The sequence below is a fragment of the Dufourea novaeangliae genome, unplaced genomic scaffold, assembly GCF_001272555.1.
Source record: "Dufourea novaeangliae isolate 0120121106 unplaced genomic scaffold, ASM127255v1 scaffold124, whole genome shotgun sequence".
Lineage (NCBI taxonomy): Eukaryota > Metazoa > Arthropoda > Insecta > Hymenoptera > Halictidae > Dufourea > Dufourea novaeangliae.
In genome coordinates, this window is record NW_015374010.1 from 3,040,282 (window position 1) to 3,059,139 (window position 18,858).

Here is an 18,858-nt window from a genome sequence, read left to right on the forward strand (position 1 = left end):
CTCCCAGCGTAAGTACGTGTCCGATGTTCATTAAACGATTCGACCGATACCAGGTATCATTACAGGCGCGATAATAATCAATCGAAGAGGCTTCATTCCGCGCGCACCACGATTAATCGATTCCAAATCGATGGTGGGTACGTCGAGGATCTTCGTCCGTTGATTAGATATTGGTTGAATTTATTCGTGAGTATAGTCAATATTCAATATTGTTCTATGTAAAGTTTATTATATTCTCGTGCATTATAATTTAGAAAATTAGAATTCACTAAAACACAAAATAAGTAAAATATTTGTTATATTTATTTGAATTTCGCGACTATGAACCTACTTCAGCAACGTAGCCAAGTCCTCAACATAGTTGCAATAACCATCCAACTACCGACACATCCTGGACTTTATTGTGAAATATTATGGTACAAGATTTAATTCATTATCAAAAAGCTCAGGATTTATACTTTCAGTACCTAGATTTTGGTTAACAGTTCTAGTTTTTGTGAAAAGAAACGATTATACTTCCGGTAAGAATTCGTAGACTGCCCTAAGAGCTGTGTGAGAAACTGAATTTTTGACAAGCTTTTTCTTATTCATTTCATAGATTGACCTAGTCTCAAATTTTTCGAGTGTGTATTTCGTTTTAATAAACACTCTGTATGGATTTTATTTAATTATCTAGTCTTTCGAATTTGTCACGAAGCACCTTAAGAAAACATCAGCTGTGCTTCGCAGCTGATCCCAATGGATCGCGGCGGATTTCAAGATCAATCGCCGTTCCTCATTAAGATGTAAGCCCGTACGTACACGCCTACCGTGATCCTCGTGTCATTTATTTCGCGTGTGTATGTATATGCGTCAGCTCAGGAAATTACCGCTCAAAATGGCGGTGTTTACCTGAAAGGGGGAGGGAGACGAAAAGCGATCGTCGAATGTGTTCCTTAACGCGATTCTGGGTAAAGGTGATTCAATATCGGTAATGACAGCCATTAAATATTTTACGACATAATTATAGCGTCCATATCGATCGGACTATATACTCCGACCTTTGGAGTTGTGACGTCGTACAGTGGTCCATTTTACGAATCTAAGCTGGACGAAAATAGAAAAATCGACTTTCTCAGACAGTCATGAATAGACTACGGACGTTTATGCAAATTGCAAATTTTAGATAGTACATAGTAGACCCGCGTATAATGCGTTATGCGAGAAAAATTCCCCTTCAGCACATATATTGTATATACAGTAGATTTCTAATCAGTTTTAGCACATTATTTCTATCAAACCTTTGTATCTTCCTTCATTTCTAAATTATTGTTATCTTCCTTTAGTTATTAGTTAGAAATTATGACAGAAAAAAATAAAAATATTCCCTACATCAAGCCTAAATATTTTTGTCCATCTAGATTCGTGAAATGGACCACTGTGCGTCGTTGTCGTTCTCGCGGATAAGATAATTATCGATGAAAGTGCAACTTTATCCAGCGCAGTCCGTGTACCGTTTACTACACATGGAACCAGCCGAAGAAAGGCTCTGCATTCCATTTGCATGTGATATTAACGAGACCCCGTAGCCCGAGCGTTGATTGAACACAAGGATACAGTCCGTTCTTTAACAATTATCGCACTGCATCCGATATACGAGCGTGGTCGTTGGTTATGGATGGACCCCGATTGACATAGTTGCTTACCAGGGTCTAATTGTGGTACCAAGACCCATTATTAACCGAGCGTGATATATAGCCTGTGGATTTTGTATATGTATGTATACTTACGGAATATGTAAATACTCTGGAAACATGGAATTTAATGAAGATTAATGGAGTTTATTATTTTATTAGACTGATGGGATATAAATGGTTGCTTCAAAACGTTAAGGTTAAAGATAATTAAGAGTTGAATTTGTAGAATTAAAATGTATTCAGGTGAAAGATGTTTCGAACCGTCTATGGAAATTATACAGAATTGTAGTTAACATTGCAGAAAGAGATCGGCCGTTTAGTTCCCATCGATCCAATATTTTCAGCCTAATAAGCTTCTGAATTATCGGATTAAATTCTTCTTTTGTTCAGAATTTCATAAAACAGGTTGTGAAGGTGGAAATTTATATAAAGATTCCCTATTCAGTGATAAAAATCATCAGATTGATGTAACCTGTTTCACGATCTTTGGCTGTTGGTTATTTATATTCGATAAATTTGCATTACGCATACATCAAGCTAGGTTTTAGAAGGGGAATCTTGGTAGTTTATTGACTATTAGTGTCGCGACGAGTGATGTGAGATTTGTCTGTTGTTCGAATTTCTAACTAATTCTTATCTGACTGTCCGCTTTCATTACCGCGTTCATTCGATATTCTGGGGAATTTTATTCGTGACCAACGAAATATTGCAATTCACAGGACAGTTAAATAATTCTAATTGAATACTTTTTGAAATAGGAATGCAAGTTCGATCAATACGATAAACATTGAATGTATTGTAACTTTCTTAGGATCTATTCGCATGGTCTTCTAATTAGAAGACCGAACATGATTTTTATCTCTTCTTCATCGAACTTTATTATTCATGAACTTATTTCAGGCAAACATTTTGATCAACAAATTTGATCATTTTCTAAAGAATGCCGTGAGGCATAATTAGAAGAATTATATTATAGATTATTCTATTTAATCATATGTAAATAATCATTTACTTATTCGAAGTGAAATATCTTCTGTTATGCAATAAAAATTCGTTGAATTATAAAACATGATAACCCTATTTTTTGACGTCCAGTTATTAGCGGATATTGAGACGAATTCAGCAAGCATCATGACAAATAAGGTTTTTTTCTTCTAAACTCAAGAAACATTAAGAAAATATGATTTACCTTACTTAAAACGATGTTCAAAATGGTGTTGAACACGCGACAAAATTTTCGAACGAACAGCTACCAGTAGAATAATCTAAGCTGATCACGTTTAGTGGTCCACCCTGTATATCTTTTTTTCTACAATCTCCTTTAACAATCCAGTATTTACTTCGACTATTATATCGACACCACGATCGAAGGGTCTCACGAAAAGCACACAATACGTAAAGTCCTTTGATTTCCCAATTTACTTCGCTCGATTTATAGCCAGTCGTAGTAGTCTCAGTCGGTTTTATTCATCGTCCACATTCGCATCTATCAAGTCAAACAGTCGCAGATTTATATCGTGTGCCGTGTTCTCGTTAAGAACCACACAAGTATTACGAAACGACGTAAGCGCCACGCGGCGCGCAAAACGAATGAAATCCAAGTCTCCCCCTTCCTGAGGGATCAGCATTGAGAAAGTGATAAAGGACCGGTGCCAATGGGCGACCCCGCAAAAATTCCAGTAAATTATTTCTTATAAAAGAACGCGAAATTATTGCCATGGCTTCGCCCCGTTCCTGGTAGCGATTTCTCCTGCCCCTTCTTCTTCTTCTACCCCCCACTCTTCCAACTTTTTCCCCGTGGACCGCGTGCTGCGTGCCGCAGGGCTCTTATTACGAAGATACGCGTATCAATGCACATAAGTATATCCCCGCGTAAAAGTTGCCCCCGCCGCGAGAAGAAAAACGGGTTTATGCGTTTCTGGCGTGCTAGGTGTGCTTTTCCGCGGCGAACGTCCAGCGGTTCCGACACGGCGAGTGTCTTTTAGATCGCATCGTCCATGAAAAATACAGCCATTCCGGTCAACGTAGCATACCAGCACTGGTATCAGTGCAATTTTGATGCTTGGACGACTATTATAATTTTTTCTAGAAATGTATATCCATAAATCCTACTCTTGTATGCGACAGAAGCTATTAATAACACAAATTTTCAACTTATTAATATCTAAGGATTTGGAGAATCCGTGAAGTTTACATCACACAGGACAACATTTCGTAATGTAACGTAAATAAATGTCTGTAATATTGAGGCGTTTAACGATATTAATGTTACATGATGGGGCGGTATGTTAATGTCACTTGATGGATGTCGAATGATAATAAGAAGTAATTTACTAGAATAGAAATCAATATGTAACTCACCACGGTATCCTGTCGTGCGACGTTTGCATCGTGTTTCAACAACAATTCGACTACCTCCAGATGGCCTTCTGATGCTGCCTTTTGCAAAGCTGTGGCTCCAGTCTGAAACAGCAATAATAAAAATAGTATTAGATATGGATGTCGTTAAATTTAATCTATTGCAATTTTATTATTCGATATAATTGAATTTGCTGTAGTATTAAAAACAAATATTACTAATATTATGTACGATATTTCTAAAGAAACGTTCTCACATGACATTTAATATGTGTTGATCTCTATGATGAATATATTCGAGAAGAACTGTTAAAAATTCTAGCAGCTTTCTAAACCATGAAAAACATTTAACCTGCTTCCTTTCACTTATAAATATTGCCAATACTAATCTACCGTGTAAAACACGACAATTCCTATTAAACATGTGTAACCTAGCAATCTAACGTGTCCAGTTTTTACTAAAAATGTTTTTCTTTATACCCACTACAGAATTCCTACTAAAATTGTTCTTACAAACGATGGAATTACACGTGTGAGCTGACACAGTAAAAAGTAAATACATTCTGCATTACAAAGTAAGATATCTCTGAACAAATACTCTGCTTACTATAATATGGTATCTAGTATTATAATGCATTTTTCATATGTCGGCAAACTAATATATAAATTATTTTATTTACGTTTTTCAATACATTATTGCCCAAATTTTCGTAAACTTTTTTAGACCCACAATTTGTTGTTATAGCATTTATATTCTTTTTATAGACTTTTATAAGTAACAAATAATTATATGCGTAAAAATCTTGTGGCGGCACTACTTCCTACATTCGCCATCAGAGGTCTACCGAGTTGTGACACGTTTCCCGCAACTACCTGAAGCCTTCCTCGTTCGTATATATACGTCCTTAACCGACCATCGTATATCCCCGCGTCTAGGGCAGGGTCTGCTAGAAAGCCTTACTGACGAGTCCACTAGCAGGCCCAGGACGAAACGCTCCCTCTCCCTCTCCTTTCCTTTTCACATTCTTCAGCCAACAGTTTACCGCCAAAATCTACTTGTTTCACTGCTTGGGACTTAATGGGGGTTAAAGAAGGTTTAGATCACACAATAAATGACATAAAATCCTTCTCACCATTACAGTGGGCCAACATTCCGGTTAACTTGGCACAAAATCACATTATCTTAAGAAAGGACATAAAAAGGAACAAAGCAGTAGAGTGCTCAACGTAGGCGTTTCAATCTCATCAGAAGGTAACAGAGTCACAAAATCCGTATCAACTTTTCTTATGGCTACAAATTAAGCAATCCCATAGCGAAGGAACCACGTTATCTCTGTCGATGACTCGAAGTGTTCGGTAGAATCGTGTTTTTTTTCGAGAAAAGGTCCGATAAAGATAGAGAAATTCTTAAGTAACCCGCGGGCAAGCGGCCTGGACCCGAGGAAACTGTCACGCATAAATCGTCTACGGCTGTCCCACAACGCTTGGTGTTCTTCGGTGAGTTTATACCGTTGAGATGAAAATAAAAGAAAAAGCGCCGCCAGTCTTTTATAGTCTCAATTTCAACGTAGGCGTGAAACTCCGCCTCGGCCTATACGAAACAATTTTTTCTTCTACTTCCGAAATTATTCTCAACACGTTATCTGCGATTAGGTCACCGGTGTCCAGCAAGTTCACACAACTAACTGATACACTCCTGCCAAATAGAAGATGATATTTACAAAATTTTTAGTATTGATAATATTGTAGTATTGTAAAATAGACCGATTACACTCAGAAAATAAATGTTCAAACTACAACACGGCTCGTTTAAAATATTTTATACAATATTTTATGTATCTATAATTCGTCAAGTAAAAATTTCATTTCTACGATATGAGTGAAGCATATAATTCCTATTTTTGTCAATTTTAAGAATTACAGTTTACACTAATATAAATCCTGACTGATGTAATAGATTATGATGCATTGAACTGAAAAGTTCTTGCCTACACTGAAGCGGTAAATTATATTCCATGAACAAAGTAAATTGTTAGAAAATCTGTGATTAGCTATTTCGTGTGTACCCATTCTGTATTTCCGCTCGAACGAATCCGTTAGCGTGTATGAAAATCTCGAATGACTCGTGGATCGGCGTATCAACCGGATCACAAACCGACAAATGACCAGCGAGACTATTTGACGTGGCGAGATACTACCGTCTTACAATCAGTACGACAACTGCGACGAAGACGTATCAGAGCCCTAGCAATAATTCCGACGCGGTAGGTACCTCGACGCATCTTCCATAAATCATGAAGGTATCCCTGCGGGCGAAACTTCGCTCCCCTTCGGCCGTGTCCAGTACAGATTTACAACGGGGCTGCGAGGAATCATTGACAAGTCCCTACATGAAAATCGCGGATCTATCGCTGTAAATGGAAAACCGTTCTTTTTTTCTACTCACGCGCTCATGAATCATTCAAATTGCCTCTGAGTGATGGGTGCTCATTCTGTCTCTCTCCATTTATAACTCTCTCTCTCTCTCTTTCTCTTTAACGACAAAAAAAATCGCGAAGTTTCCTCGGAACTGGCTAAAATATGTTTGAATAGTACATGATTTATTTTATTTTCAATTTCTTTGTAACGTATAAGTATAAAAGTGAAATAGTTTCTTGGTTGCATTAATTATGTAGGATAGTATTTAATCGGGGCCCCGATCTAAGCCTGCCGTTTATGTCAAAAAATAATCGAATGAAATTTTGTTTTCTGTTTCCCTTTTGAAATAATTAAAAATTGTACTAAATGTAGAAAACAATCGGATTAAGATTTAAAATATAACAAAGCATTGTTCGTTATAATCAAGCGTTCGTTAGGATAAACTGATATTTAATTTTACTTAGAATATATTTCAATTTTTAAACCCCCCCCCCTTCCCCTAACGCTTTTCAACCAAGGGGGTCCCCGAAGGTTTAATAGCCCTGGGCCACAAGAAATTTAAATCCAGACCTGATCTCCGTAAACAGTTCGCGTTCGTCGCCGACAGAACCTCATAGAGAATGCGTCTGAGACGTTACAATAAGTATTAAATGAAGATGCTTCACGGCGCGTTAAGAGCACCGCGGCGATCCAGCAATAAACCGACATGTACAGCGACGAGCCGTCTAACGACGACGTTACCGTGAACGGATCAGAATTATTGTCCGTAACGATTCGCGGGGCCCCGTTTTTACCCGCATGTTCAACCGACGCACGGTTAACTGCGTCGTCGGTGATCACAGCGCAGTGTCTAAGCACCGTCGAAGCCTCTGCCCGCGGCTGGACGATGTAAAGACAGCCGTCCATTTGAGAGTTTCTCGCGCGAGTTGTGCTCGAGAGTACTGTCACGACATACAACAAACACACGGACAGTTGACATACAGTTGAACGATCCACTCGCGAGAAGTACTCTCGAGAGCAACTAGCGACAGTCAATAATATTTTATCCGACAATCGCTCGCCAAGAACAAAACAATTTCGTATTCCTGCGAGAAACATAATGTCCGGCAAGAATAATGTCTGCGTTTCTCTTTCCTTCATTTTATAATATTGTACCCAATAACAAGAGCAGGCAGTTTTTCCACGTCCATAATCACTATCTCACGTCATATTTCGTTCAAAACAAACTGCAGAACAGACGGGCACGGACGAATCTCTAGTCACTACACACGAAAGTCTAGTGGATACGATTGCGAGAGTTCTGTCAGACAGTAAACTCTCGGCGATCGTTATAGCGACTAATTTTTACTTAGAATTTCATACTTTATCGATCTTTGGTACAAAAAATAGGTCATTACGTTAAAAGAAATCAAGGTGACCTTGAAATCTACGAAATGCCTCCACCCACAAAAAAAGCACGTACCTTGTAAAATGTGCCCCTTGATGTGCCATTTAAGTTCCACGGCTCAAAATTTTCATAAAGTGCACCACTAAGTCATTATTCGAGGTGATCGAGTTAGCTGAGACACCCTGTATGCTCGATGAAAAATTTAATGACCACTTCACCGTACGTTGTCAGTGACGCACGTTCTTGGCATGTGAATTCTACATAATATACAATATATTTCTATAACGGACGTCATTTCGACGCTCTACGTACAATCCCCAGCCTAACCAGCCCCCGGCACTAATAAAATGAACGGGGAGCGCGAACTCGACTTTTGTTTCACCACTGTCATTACGGGAATGAATACCCCGGGAGAGAGAGGCCGAATGAGTATTAATTAGAGCCGCGGTCGGGCTTGCGGTCTCCGTGGACCAGACCCACGGTTAGCGGAGTATGTAACTCGAAGAATTCCGGTTACTTTCTGGCTTCCTGGAGTTCATTTAACCGTACACGGAAAACACACACACGTGTACAAAAATCATTTCATCACTGCGGGTGTATGGTGTGCAAAAAAAGTCTCCGTACACTATACTTCCGCAGTTGTCAGTGGACAACAAACTAATTATTTAAGTATGAAACTTGAAAAATAGTCGCTCTAGTTCTTAAGTGTTCTATGTCCACTAGTTTTTAAACTGAGAAAACTGAGTTTAAAGTTTACGAAGTTTAATATTGTAGAAGCATGAAAGTAGTGGAATAATCAAACACACTATAATATCATCTATAAAATTTTATCTTATGATCAACATAAGTTTTTAATTGTTGTTAGTATTTGGTGATACAAACATTAAGAACAAAAACCTTCAAAGTTTCAGAGTTAGGAGTTATTTTTTTACGCATATCTGATAGAGGATTTCAAGACGAATTCGGTAAGTATCGTAACATAACATATGTTAGGCGTAAAAAAATTATAGATGTATTTGCAATAAATTGAAGGTGACCTTGAAAAATTATGAAAAAAAAGAGTTGACAAAAAATTTGCTATAATCACGTTAAAGCTCTCTTGAAACCATGCTATACATGTATAATTATAAAAATCACTACTAAATATTGATTATAAAAGTCACTGTTCAGTTACTATCATGCACAGAAACACATAAATCTCGCTAACTCGCTCTGAGTCATTCAATATACACAGCGTACTTTATACCTTACATTACATATTATTCCATTATGTAGTAAAAACAAGAGGTTCCTTATTTTTTTGAAAAATCATTTCAGTGAACGTGTTTAAAGTTATTAATAGACGATGTTTGTAAGAAACCAGAGAGGTTTCTTCTCGCCTGGTTTTTTGAGTGTTAGAATACCGTGAACGCCTTAAGTCCCGTTGCGAAGGTTCAGAATGGTTACACGAAGACGTCGATTTCACGCGACGTTAGCCCGAGTAACAACCGAGCACGGTAACAACAGAGGGAACACGCTGCGCGAACGAAAATCGTGTTAATGCGAGTGTCAAAGTACCTCCATCGTGCCTTCGTCTTGAGACTGCTCGAGGATACACTGTTTGTTAATTAACTCCTCAAATCTAATTACTGTGCCAAGATTGTAATAAGACTGTGAAACAATTTTATTTCCTCGGCCTACTTATACGGAAACTGTGATTTCGTAGAGAGTGCCTTTTTTTCATAGAGAATATCCTCTACTTTCTCTACGTTAGCTTCAGTGATTTGTATTGTTAGTGATATAGAGTGAAAACAGTGACCATTTGCAGAGAGTGTATTGGCAATTGTGAGGGTATGGAATTTCGGTTATAAGAAGAACGTTTTTGTAAAGCTTCTGTTAACGTTCTGTAAACTAATACAAGTTTTCTTACTTCCATTGTAATTTCTGTCGCGTTTAACGTGTATTCTCACCAGTAATGATTCATCGTTAGCCAAGTTAACGGGTCCTTTCTGCAGGAAGTAAGCAAAGCGTGCGGAGCCAGCCAATAAGGGGCTCGCACCTTGTCTCTTCCTTTTCGCAGGTACTGTCCCGTGTCAGCTGCAGACCGGACACGCATAATCCGAAGGGGATTAGGCAAGCGTCGGACTAAGTTTCTCCCTTCACTGTTAATTGCTAAAAATTTCGAGGATGGAAAGCGACGGTGACCGGTATACACCGATAAATACTCCTTTCGCTTATCGACTGTCGCATAAGGATTATATTTATCGATAAGCGTTCACGCCAAGCTACAAGACGTACAGCGTAATTAAGTAGTAACCTTGGTATGTACGTCAAGTCTAGTAGACAGGATTAATTTCCAATGTCAGCTGTGAAATAGACGTCAACGAAGGTTACTAGGAATTAGTCAGAATATAAGATGATTTATAATTAAGCATTCGCAATATATCTAAATTATATAACAAATACACCGTAGATTTCATGTATTTATGATATACACTGATATGTAAAATACAATGAGTCAGAGACTTCCATGTGACATTTTCATATTTTTAATATAAACTGTTTCTGATACATTATTCCAAATGTTTACTATTTTTACAACATATCTATTCCTCAAAATTCCTAACCCTGACTTTCGATTTCATCTATTTAATCGAATTTTAAAGAAAAGCTCTTGTTTTGAAAGCTACATATATTGAAAATGTAAGAATTTTTAAGTCAACCTCATTCCTAATGGCTACCTACTTTTTGTTTGTAACGTTTAACAATTCAGTCAAACGTTAGTTCCCGGTTCCGTAGAAACATTTTTCCTACGGAAACCTATCCTGGCTTTTTACAGCATCTTGAGTGAACTAAATTGGATCATAAAAATCATAATAATACCCAACTAACCGGTAAAACGAGGTATAGTTACCAGTCGACAGTCTATTGCTGTCCATTCGGTAAATCTATTTTGACATTACGGTACCGATCGTTACCTCCAGGGTAGAAAAGAGCTTCGCCTACTTGGGTTTGCTTACTGGTCAGAGGATTCCCCGGTAGGAAGCAATGGTCTGTGACTGATTCATGAAACCAACAGGAAGACATTTCTCTTTTACAGTGAAAAAAGCTAACATTCCCCAGGAATTATGCGAAAAAACACAAGAGCCATTACAGACTCCTGTCAATCAACTAACTGTAGGCTGCTTGCATGATTCATGTACAGTGTACACCTCGTGTTAGTCCCTTCCGTGTTTCGATCAGTTTCATAAGAAATTTGTTAATAAACCAGTTCAGGATTATTTCTTCTTTCACGGAAAATCAAGCTTTTGTGCGTCTCGTGGAATATCTTGTTTCTTTCGTACACTTTTAAAGTAAAATACGACAGACAGTATACTATTATTATTACTCTTTCTTAGTCACACATTTGTGGTTTGATGATCATATGACGGGTTCTTCATCAAGTCATATGTTCTCCTCTTATTGCTGTAATACTTTTCTGGCTATTGCTATTGTTTTAATTATGATGACTTTTTGTATGTGTGTATTATAATTTATTATTAATTTTTACCTGTCGGCTAGAAAATGGGGTTTGACGTACAAAATAAGATTTTTTTTACTATACATACCTATATACGATACCTATCGTTCGTCTATAAAATAAGCTATACGAACCATTCACCGTTCCAACAAAGAGCCCAAGTTAATTTAGATTCCTTCGTGCGGCTCGTCCGACTTAAAGGATGTCGAAACGTCCGCGTAGGGTCGCGCTAGCTAGCTCGAGTGCGCGCCATTTTCAAACGTTTCACGTGATGGAAGCCTAGTACCGGACTAAACCCTGCGTAATTGACGTAACCAACGTGCATCATGAACTTTCGCGTAGCCTGGCCACCGTTCCCATTTATGGCGTTAACTAACGACTGGTGGGCATAACGCGACCAGAAAGGCCCCCGCGAGTATAGGAGACGGTAGGACGGTTACCGATATCCAAGGCCCCGATTGGGACCCGGGTGAAAGCGGACCATTGTCTCGCGGTCGTTTCGAGGGAACAAGTGTTTCCGCGCGACGCATCCGCTCTTTGTGATTTATTCGCGCTTTGTAACAGAGTAGGGGGGGGGGGCTAGAATCGACCGCGATTAACCCCAACGCGATAAATCTCTCTAACCGAGCGGAACGGTTCAGCTTCTACCGCTTACTTACCGGGGCCCCGTGATGACTTTTCAACCCCCCATTCCTATTGGGTCTGAGAATAGATTAGACTTCTGGTCCAGTGATCGATCTTTCGTTTCTTGGAGGACTCGAGACATGAACGTTGTGGGAAAAGAGGGGGGAAATGTGAGATGTAGGAAATTGATTAAAAGTGTATGTATATTTTAGTTTCTCTTTCGATGAGTAAAATTAGTAATAGTTCGACTGTTGATCGGTATTGGGAAATTCGGTGGAGGCGTGGCTTAGATTTTGGTCATTTGGTGGTAAGGTGGAAAAAAGTATTGACTGTAGATCCTTCAAATTTATAGTTGCTCACAGTTCAAATATCGCGAATATGCAGTAGTTTTCAACAGTTTCGAAATTGTTTGAATCAGATGTCTATGATTTGACATGCAGACTCTTTCTGATCTTTTCTGATTTTCATATTTTTCTCCAGTTACAATACATATGTATATGCATTGATGTAAATGTTATGTTGTAATATTACTAACATTATTCTCTAATAATATTACTTTCAAGGTAAACAAAACACCCTGTACGCATCTATGGACTAAATCAATTAAACAGATAAATATTTTGATGTACCAATGTTGTTCCACAAGAATTAATCGACAATCATATCAATTGTGAAGATAATATACTAATTTGTGTCCATAATAATTAATCAATTATTTTTTGTCTCCTACACCAATCTTTTCCATTAGTATTAATAAATGATTTTTATAACCACTTTGTTCCATACGAATTATTCAACCATTTACTACGTTTTGTACCAATTTCTTTTTCGACAAGCATATCCCTAGCAATTAATTAAACACGTATCTTTAATATATGTTCACTTAAATATGTATCGTTAAATCGTAACAAGACATTAATGAATTTCATAGTATTTTTCGCGTGAGAACGAAACAAAATTTTCTTTCGATCATTAATGCGGGGGAATGAAGATGTCATCAATGCACGTACGTGCAGTCTTTAAGATAGAAATTTCTATGAAATAAATATGTTGTACGTACGCGTGGTGGACGTTCACAGAAATACGTTCTCCCACGCACGATCGACGAGTATCCGGAGGAGTGTTTAATGTATTCACCCCTCTTTCCAGAAGAGTCAGCCGAGGCATGCTAATTGCCTTTTGGACAATAGTGGGATACCACGTTGGTATGCGATCCTCTGAGCACGTTCTAACCAACATGGGGAATAATTTCGTTTCATTTCAGCTATGTGTGATTGCGACTTTCTTTCCAACTGTAGTTTCATATACGTACGATCACTACACATTCCCAAAATTAAATTACTAAGAAATAATTGTGTTTCATTTCAGCTATGTCTTATATTCTCTTAATGAGAAATTTGTACGAAGTACAAGTAATCGAGACATTCAGAAATCCAAATGATCAGCGTTCAACAGTATCCTCTAACTCTTTATTCCCACAATTCCCTCTATACTAAGGTTACATTATCACCATTATACGATCACGCCTACAACCCTTCCAGCCACACGAAACATCGCGTGAAAATGTTTCGCACGCAGCTAAATTCCGCCAAGTGAGCATTCGTCCAAATAAAACTGATGGCCCCAGGAGTCTTTTATCCTCCGAATAAAGCCGAGGTATCGCAAAACCTCGCCGAATGAACGAAGAAGAAAGACACGAAACGACAGCGTAACATTTGTCTAACTAACAAGCTGCACACCGAGTCGGGAACTGTTAAATCATCCCTGTATCAGTATATTTACCGACGGATAAAACCGTCCGTGGTTCTTCTGAATTTATTGCTCGGCCTTGATTTATCTCGCGAGAGGATCCCTGTTAGCCGTATTCGTGCGCGCGAACGAGTCGCGAAACCGAAAGAAATTCGCAAGCGAGCCACGGGGTCCGCGTATTTATCGTCGATCAAAACGCGTACATCTGCATGCAAAATTGTTTTTCCCGCTCTGTACGATCCAGCCGTTGCACACAAGGCCGCCCGAGGCGTCGCCGTCGAATCTTTTAAACGATAATTGCCGCGTGTCTAGGCGCTCACTCATTATTTTCATTAAGCTACACGCTCGAGCTGGAACGAAACAGACAGGGTGATGGCGATTTTGCTTGAGAGCCTTCAGTGGGGGAACTGATAAGATGCAGTTTAACAAAGCTCAATCATCTGTTGATGAAGTAAAATGTTAACAGGCTGATGATTTAAAGACAACTTTTAGTGAATTGTAGTGGAATGAATATTAATAGGTGGTTTAGAGTTTCATGAAGTTTAGAAAGGTTTTTATTTTTTATATTTCTTATATTTCTATAAACATTCGCAGTCTATTAATAATCGTTAAATGCTAGAAATGTCTGTCGTTTTTTCTAGCCACGTTTTCATTAAGAGACAGATTTCTATTCAATACGAATTGATAAATTACCAAAAAGGTGAAGGTTGGTCATACAAAATGACAATTATATGCAAATTAAAAAAGAAAGTGAACATACTGTAGCATAAGCGAAATGAAAGACACAAAGGCGACAGAACTTTCCAAGAGATTTAATGGACTGCAGACTTCATTAATTCATTTCATCAAATAAAAAAGTATTCGTTTAATTCTTAAATTGTCAGTAACATCAGTAATATTAAATTATTTTAGGGCAATGTACTGAACTATCTGAAATCCTTTAAATAGTAATGAAACTATGTAATTACAGTGTGTATTATGAATAACATAATTTTTGTATAAATTAAAATTTTTATTAATTATAAATTAAAATAATGTTAATAATTGGAAATGTAATCAGAGTATGGTAAAATTGACGGAAATAATTATGTATTAACTAATTTTAAAAGGTATTCACAGTCCGAGTTTACGAAGGGTTTCTATGTTTGGGGTAGCTACCCTTAACAGACCGTGTGGCCCAACGGATAAGGCGTCGGACTTCGGATCCGAAGACTGCAGGTTCGAATCCTGTCACGGTCGAAAGCATTTTTTTTGTCCTTTTCCCCGTATGGTAACAGAATAATAATATCGTAAACAGTTTGATGACAAATGAAAGTGAACAAAACTATACAAGTATCCAATATCGTTATTACACACAATTATTACAAAATGAAAATCTTCATTAAATGTTTATTCGACTGTAAATTAATTATTTCGTTGATACTTTTTTCTCTAGTGTATCTACTGTGATTAATAGAGTAATGTAATATTATCTGCTGGTTCTATTGAAGTAGATTATATACCTTTCTTGAATAGGAAATACGACGATGATAAGAAAAGTGACTGTGGGAACGCTGATAAGTTTGGTTGCGATTATTCAGTGAACATGTAATACTCAGTACTTGAACAAACTACCATGAATTGTGTGGTAAAATTGTTTATGCAGGAATTTAACAAATTTTAATTTTACGAACTATTATATGAACATATAAGTAATAATAATTCTGATCTAAGTGTGGTTCTTATATAACAGATCTCAAATTAATAGAATATTTTCATATTAATTGAACCGGTAGAAACACAACATAGGAATTGTACAACAAGAACTATTAAAATTTCTATATAAAATGTGCATTTAATTATTTATAACGATCTTTTTAATTAGCAATTTGTATAAGGAACAGCTATCTCTTCATGCTTTTGCTCATACAATACATAGTATATTTATATAACGATAGATATACAGTATACATAGTATATTATATAAGTTCAACAGTATTCCTAATATTCAAAATGAGAAGATTGTTTTAATTTTATCAAGCTATGAGTAATTATACAGTATTAATTCAGTACTAAACAGTATTCGTTCTGCTACTGTATAAATTCTAACCCTCAACGCTTCATTGGACAAAGACGAAGAATTTAGTCTGAATGATTTTCGATTTAAAATAAGTTGTTTCTAATAGAGATTTCATTTCGCTGAAAGGATCAGGGGAACCTGGCTAGTTACAATATCCAGGCCGATTAGCACCGATGTAATCGTGGCGTCCGAAAGTACAATAAAGCGAAGCGGGGCGCAATTACCAGCGCATACTGGGTAATTACGTTTGTTGCACGTGGAAACGAGGCTCTCTTGCCAGACATAGGTAGCAGGCGAGCATCGAACGCGTGCGCGCGCGCGACTCTTTTGAAACGGACACCGCAAAGGTTGCGCGAACACTCTATAATTCACTGCGCATACCCTCGGTATCGACCTACGATAGTGTCGTCGGTTAATTTGTTGCTTTCACGACCGGCCACGCTCGCCGGGCGCCGATCCACGGAGCAAAATAAAATTATCCCGCGTTAAGTAGGCGGTGTGCGATGCACGTGCATGATGAAGGAAGAACGGGGAATAGGACAAAGAGAGGGAAAGAAAGAAGTGATTGAATGAAAGAAGGAGAAACAAAAGATATACAGTCTGTTTCACAAGAGCGTTGGAGCGATATCTGGAAAAACAATTGATATTTTTAAAAGATTCAAACTAGGCTTGTAGTACCTACATCTAAAGCACTACAATGGAATTAACTAATATAATCCATAATCCCCTTCATTTTCTATGCTTTTGCTCAAGTTTTTCGCGTGACTCTCAGGGAATGTCCTCCATAATCGTTTAATTTATGCAAAGAAACACCATTTAGAATACGCTGCAGTCATTTTGACATATTCGAGTGTTTACAATGACGTATATTACAATATGTAACAAAATTTTATCTTATTATCAACGGTAAGAATTGATCAAACGTGAAAAAAATGGGATTTTATAATGAGTAATAAAATTATAATAAGAATTATTATATGTAAGTGTGTTAAAAGTAAAAAAGTTGTAAAATGGCAACGAATAAAAAATGGCATTAGACAGTTTCAAAATGTTAAAATATTGTTGTTTCAATTCACTTTCTGTAATTCAACGAAAAAACATTTATATTTACATAAACGTTCACAGTCAACTGCTCACCAATTTCTTATCCACTAACACAGTGCAAAAACATCGAAGAAAACAAACCAACGGAAAATGGCGTGACAGAGCAAGGACAAAGGAGACAAAGAGCTCGTAGAACAGTATGAAAAAGGAGAAACAAGCGACGCAGACATCATGGTAGAAAGAGAGACGAATAAAATGGGGATAAGTTGCGAGGGTCTAGTTGACCCGTGACCGGAAGTCGTACGTGCAGACTCGATGGCGAGAGACAGGCGCATATCCGTTCGCAGTGGATGGACCGAAGCGGATAGAAGAGGACGGAGAATCAACTACTATAAATCAATGCGTAGGCGTTGCGCGCTTGCATCTTGCGCCAAGGTTCCCCCGGCGATTGTTTACATACACACTAAAGGCAAATAATTGATTTTACCGCGGGGCGTCCAAATGTTTTTACGAATTATGACGAATCGTGTGTTCGTACCGGCAAATTCGAACTTCTCCAGATCCCTATCTGGATGAATTACAAGCCAAGAATCAATGGAATCACTATTTATTTTTGAATAACTGTTTCTTACGTAGCTAACCCCGTTCATTTAATAAACACTAAAACGATGAATTCTATTTTTTATTGTATTTACCAAGGAAAAAATCCCTAAAGATAACTTGATATTTCGACCGTCAAAGTAGAATGATCCCTTCATGTCTAGATCTCGAATAACCCATGTTCGTCAAACGAGGGTTACTCCTGTTTTAAAGATACTCAAATTAACAGACTTCTCACCGGCAAGCTCTGAAACCGAAGAGCCTATTAGTGCGGTACCGATCAGTAAAAAGTTAAAAGCCATCTTATAAAAGAATTAAAACCGAAGAAAAGTGTATTGTGCCACTTAAAAGGTTCATCAGTTGAATTGACATAAGCAGTAATATATTTTACTGAGCTATTATGTTTATATGAACCTGTAAGCCGTTTGAATGGTCTTTGAAGATTCACCAGGTCTCTATCACTGCTCCCGAGTGTGTATTGAATGCAACTGTACAAACTCATTAAGTTTCAAATCGGTAATTTACAGTTTCGTATGTGGCATTTTGCAGTATTTAAACGTTTGACCGTTCAGCCAGGCCGGCGGCCGTTAAATCATTCAATGCCGAAGAATTACTTCACCGGTAGAGATCGCTTCATCTGCTGCGGGAGCGAGGTAAATCGTGCTGGAAGCCACGTTTAGGAATTGATTTACCGTGTAAAAGCCTTTTCCCGGCGCGCACTTTCATGTCGTAGATCAGAATGATCTGTTGTCGCATCTTTGACAGTCGATATATTACCAGTCGCCCGAGGATTAATAACTCCGTTGCTAACAACATTATTATACACTTCAGTCCGCGTGTCTCTTCGTAGCGTTAATACGCCCGTACTATTGGTATGCGCATGTCGTTTAATAAATGGACATCACGATTCTTGTTATACAAAATCGCATGGGTACCTTCGGAGATGTCTGGAAACAATTACTAAGGGTTCTCGGGAATGCAACTTCGATGCTCTTAAAGTATAGTGGATTCGTAATTGATGGAGCATCCGTAGGTTTGAACGTTTCATTTTCAATGAAGAATATAATATTTAATACTACTTGTAGAAAGTAGAAGATGAAACGTATAATTGGATCGAAAAATATGATGTGGTTAATTTTGGTTAAAATTAAGATATTTAAGAAATATTATTTATATATTTTTCCGTTTGTTTCACTCGGTAAAAAAATGAATTCAATTACCATCTATCCGAGGACCTCTCCTTATCACTGCCAAGGAGCCTTCGAACACTCATCGATGATTTACTGAATGTCCTAAAGTGAAAGTGTTAGTCCATATTTAGACTTCCGTTTTTACAGACGAGGGCCACGATAGTTGTGCACAACCACCCAAACTTGAACTCTACGTAAGTGTCCATTATCGAAAAATCACCAGTGAAATAGATTAAATTTGAAACAGAACTGTA

General features: G+C 37.7%; 1 protein-coding gene and 1 non-coding gene across 2 annotated transcripts in view; one reads left to right on the plus strand and one right to left on the minus strand.

The window, feature by feature from the left end:
* LOC107188442 (ankyrin repeat domain-containing protein 6) overlaps nt 1–18,858 on the minus strand; it is a 136,436-nt gene that overhangs the window by 71,289 nt on the left and 46,289 nt on the right. The window contains exon 4 of the mRNA XM_015576737.1: nt 4,038–4,139. Within this exon, the coding sequence (XP_015432223.1) occupies nt 4,038–4,139 (102 nt within the window). The remainder of the gene's footprint in view (nt 1–4,037; nt 4,140–18,858) is intronic.
* On the plus strand, nt 14,878–14,950 carry Trnar-ucg. The gene has a single exon. It is a non-coding gene; the product is annotated as a tRNA-Arg (tRNA).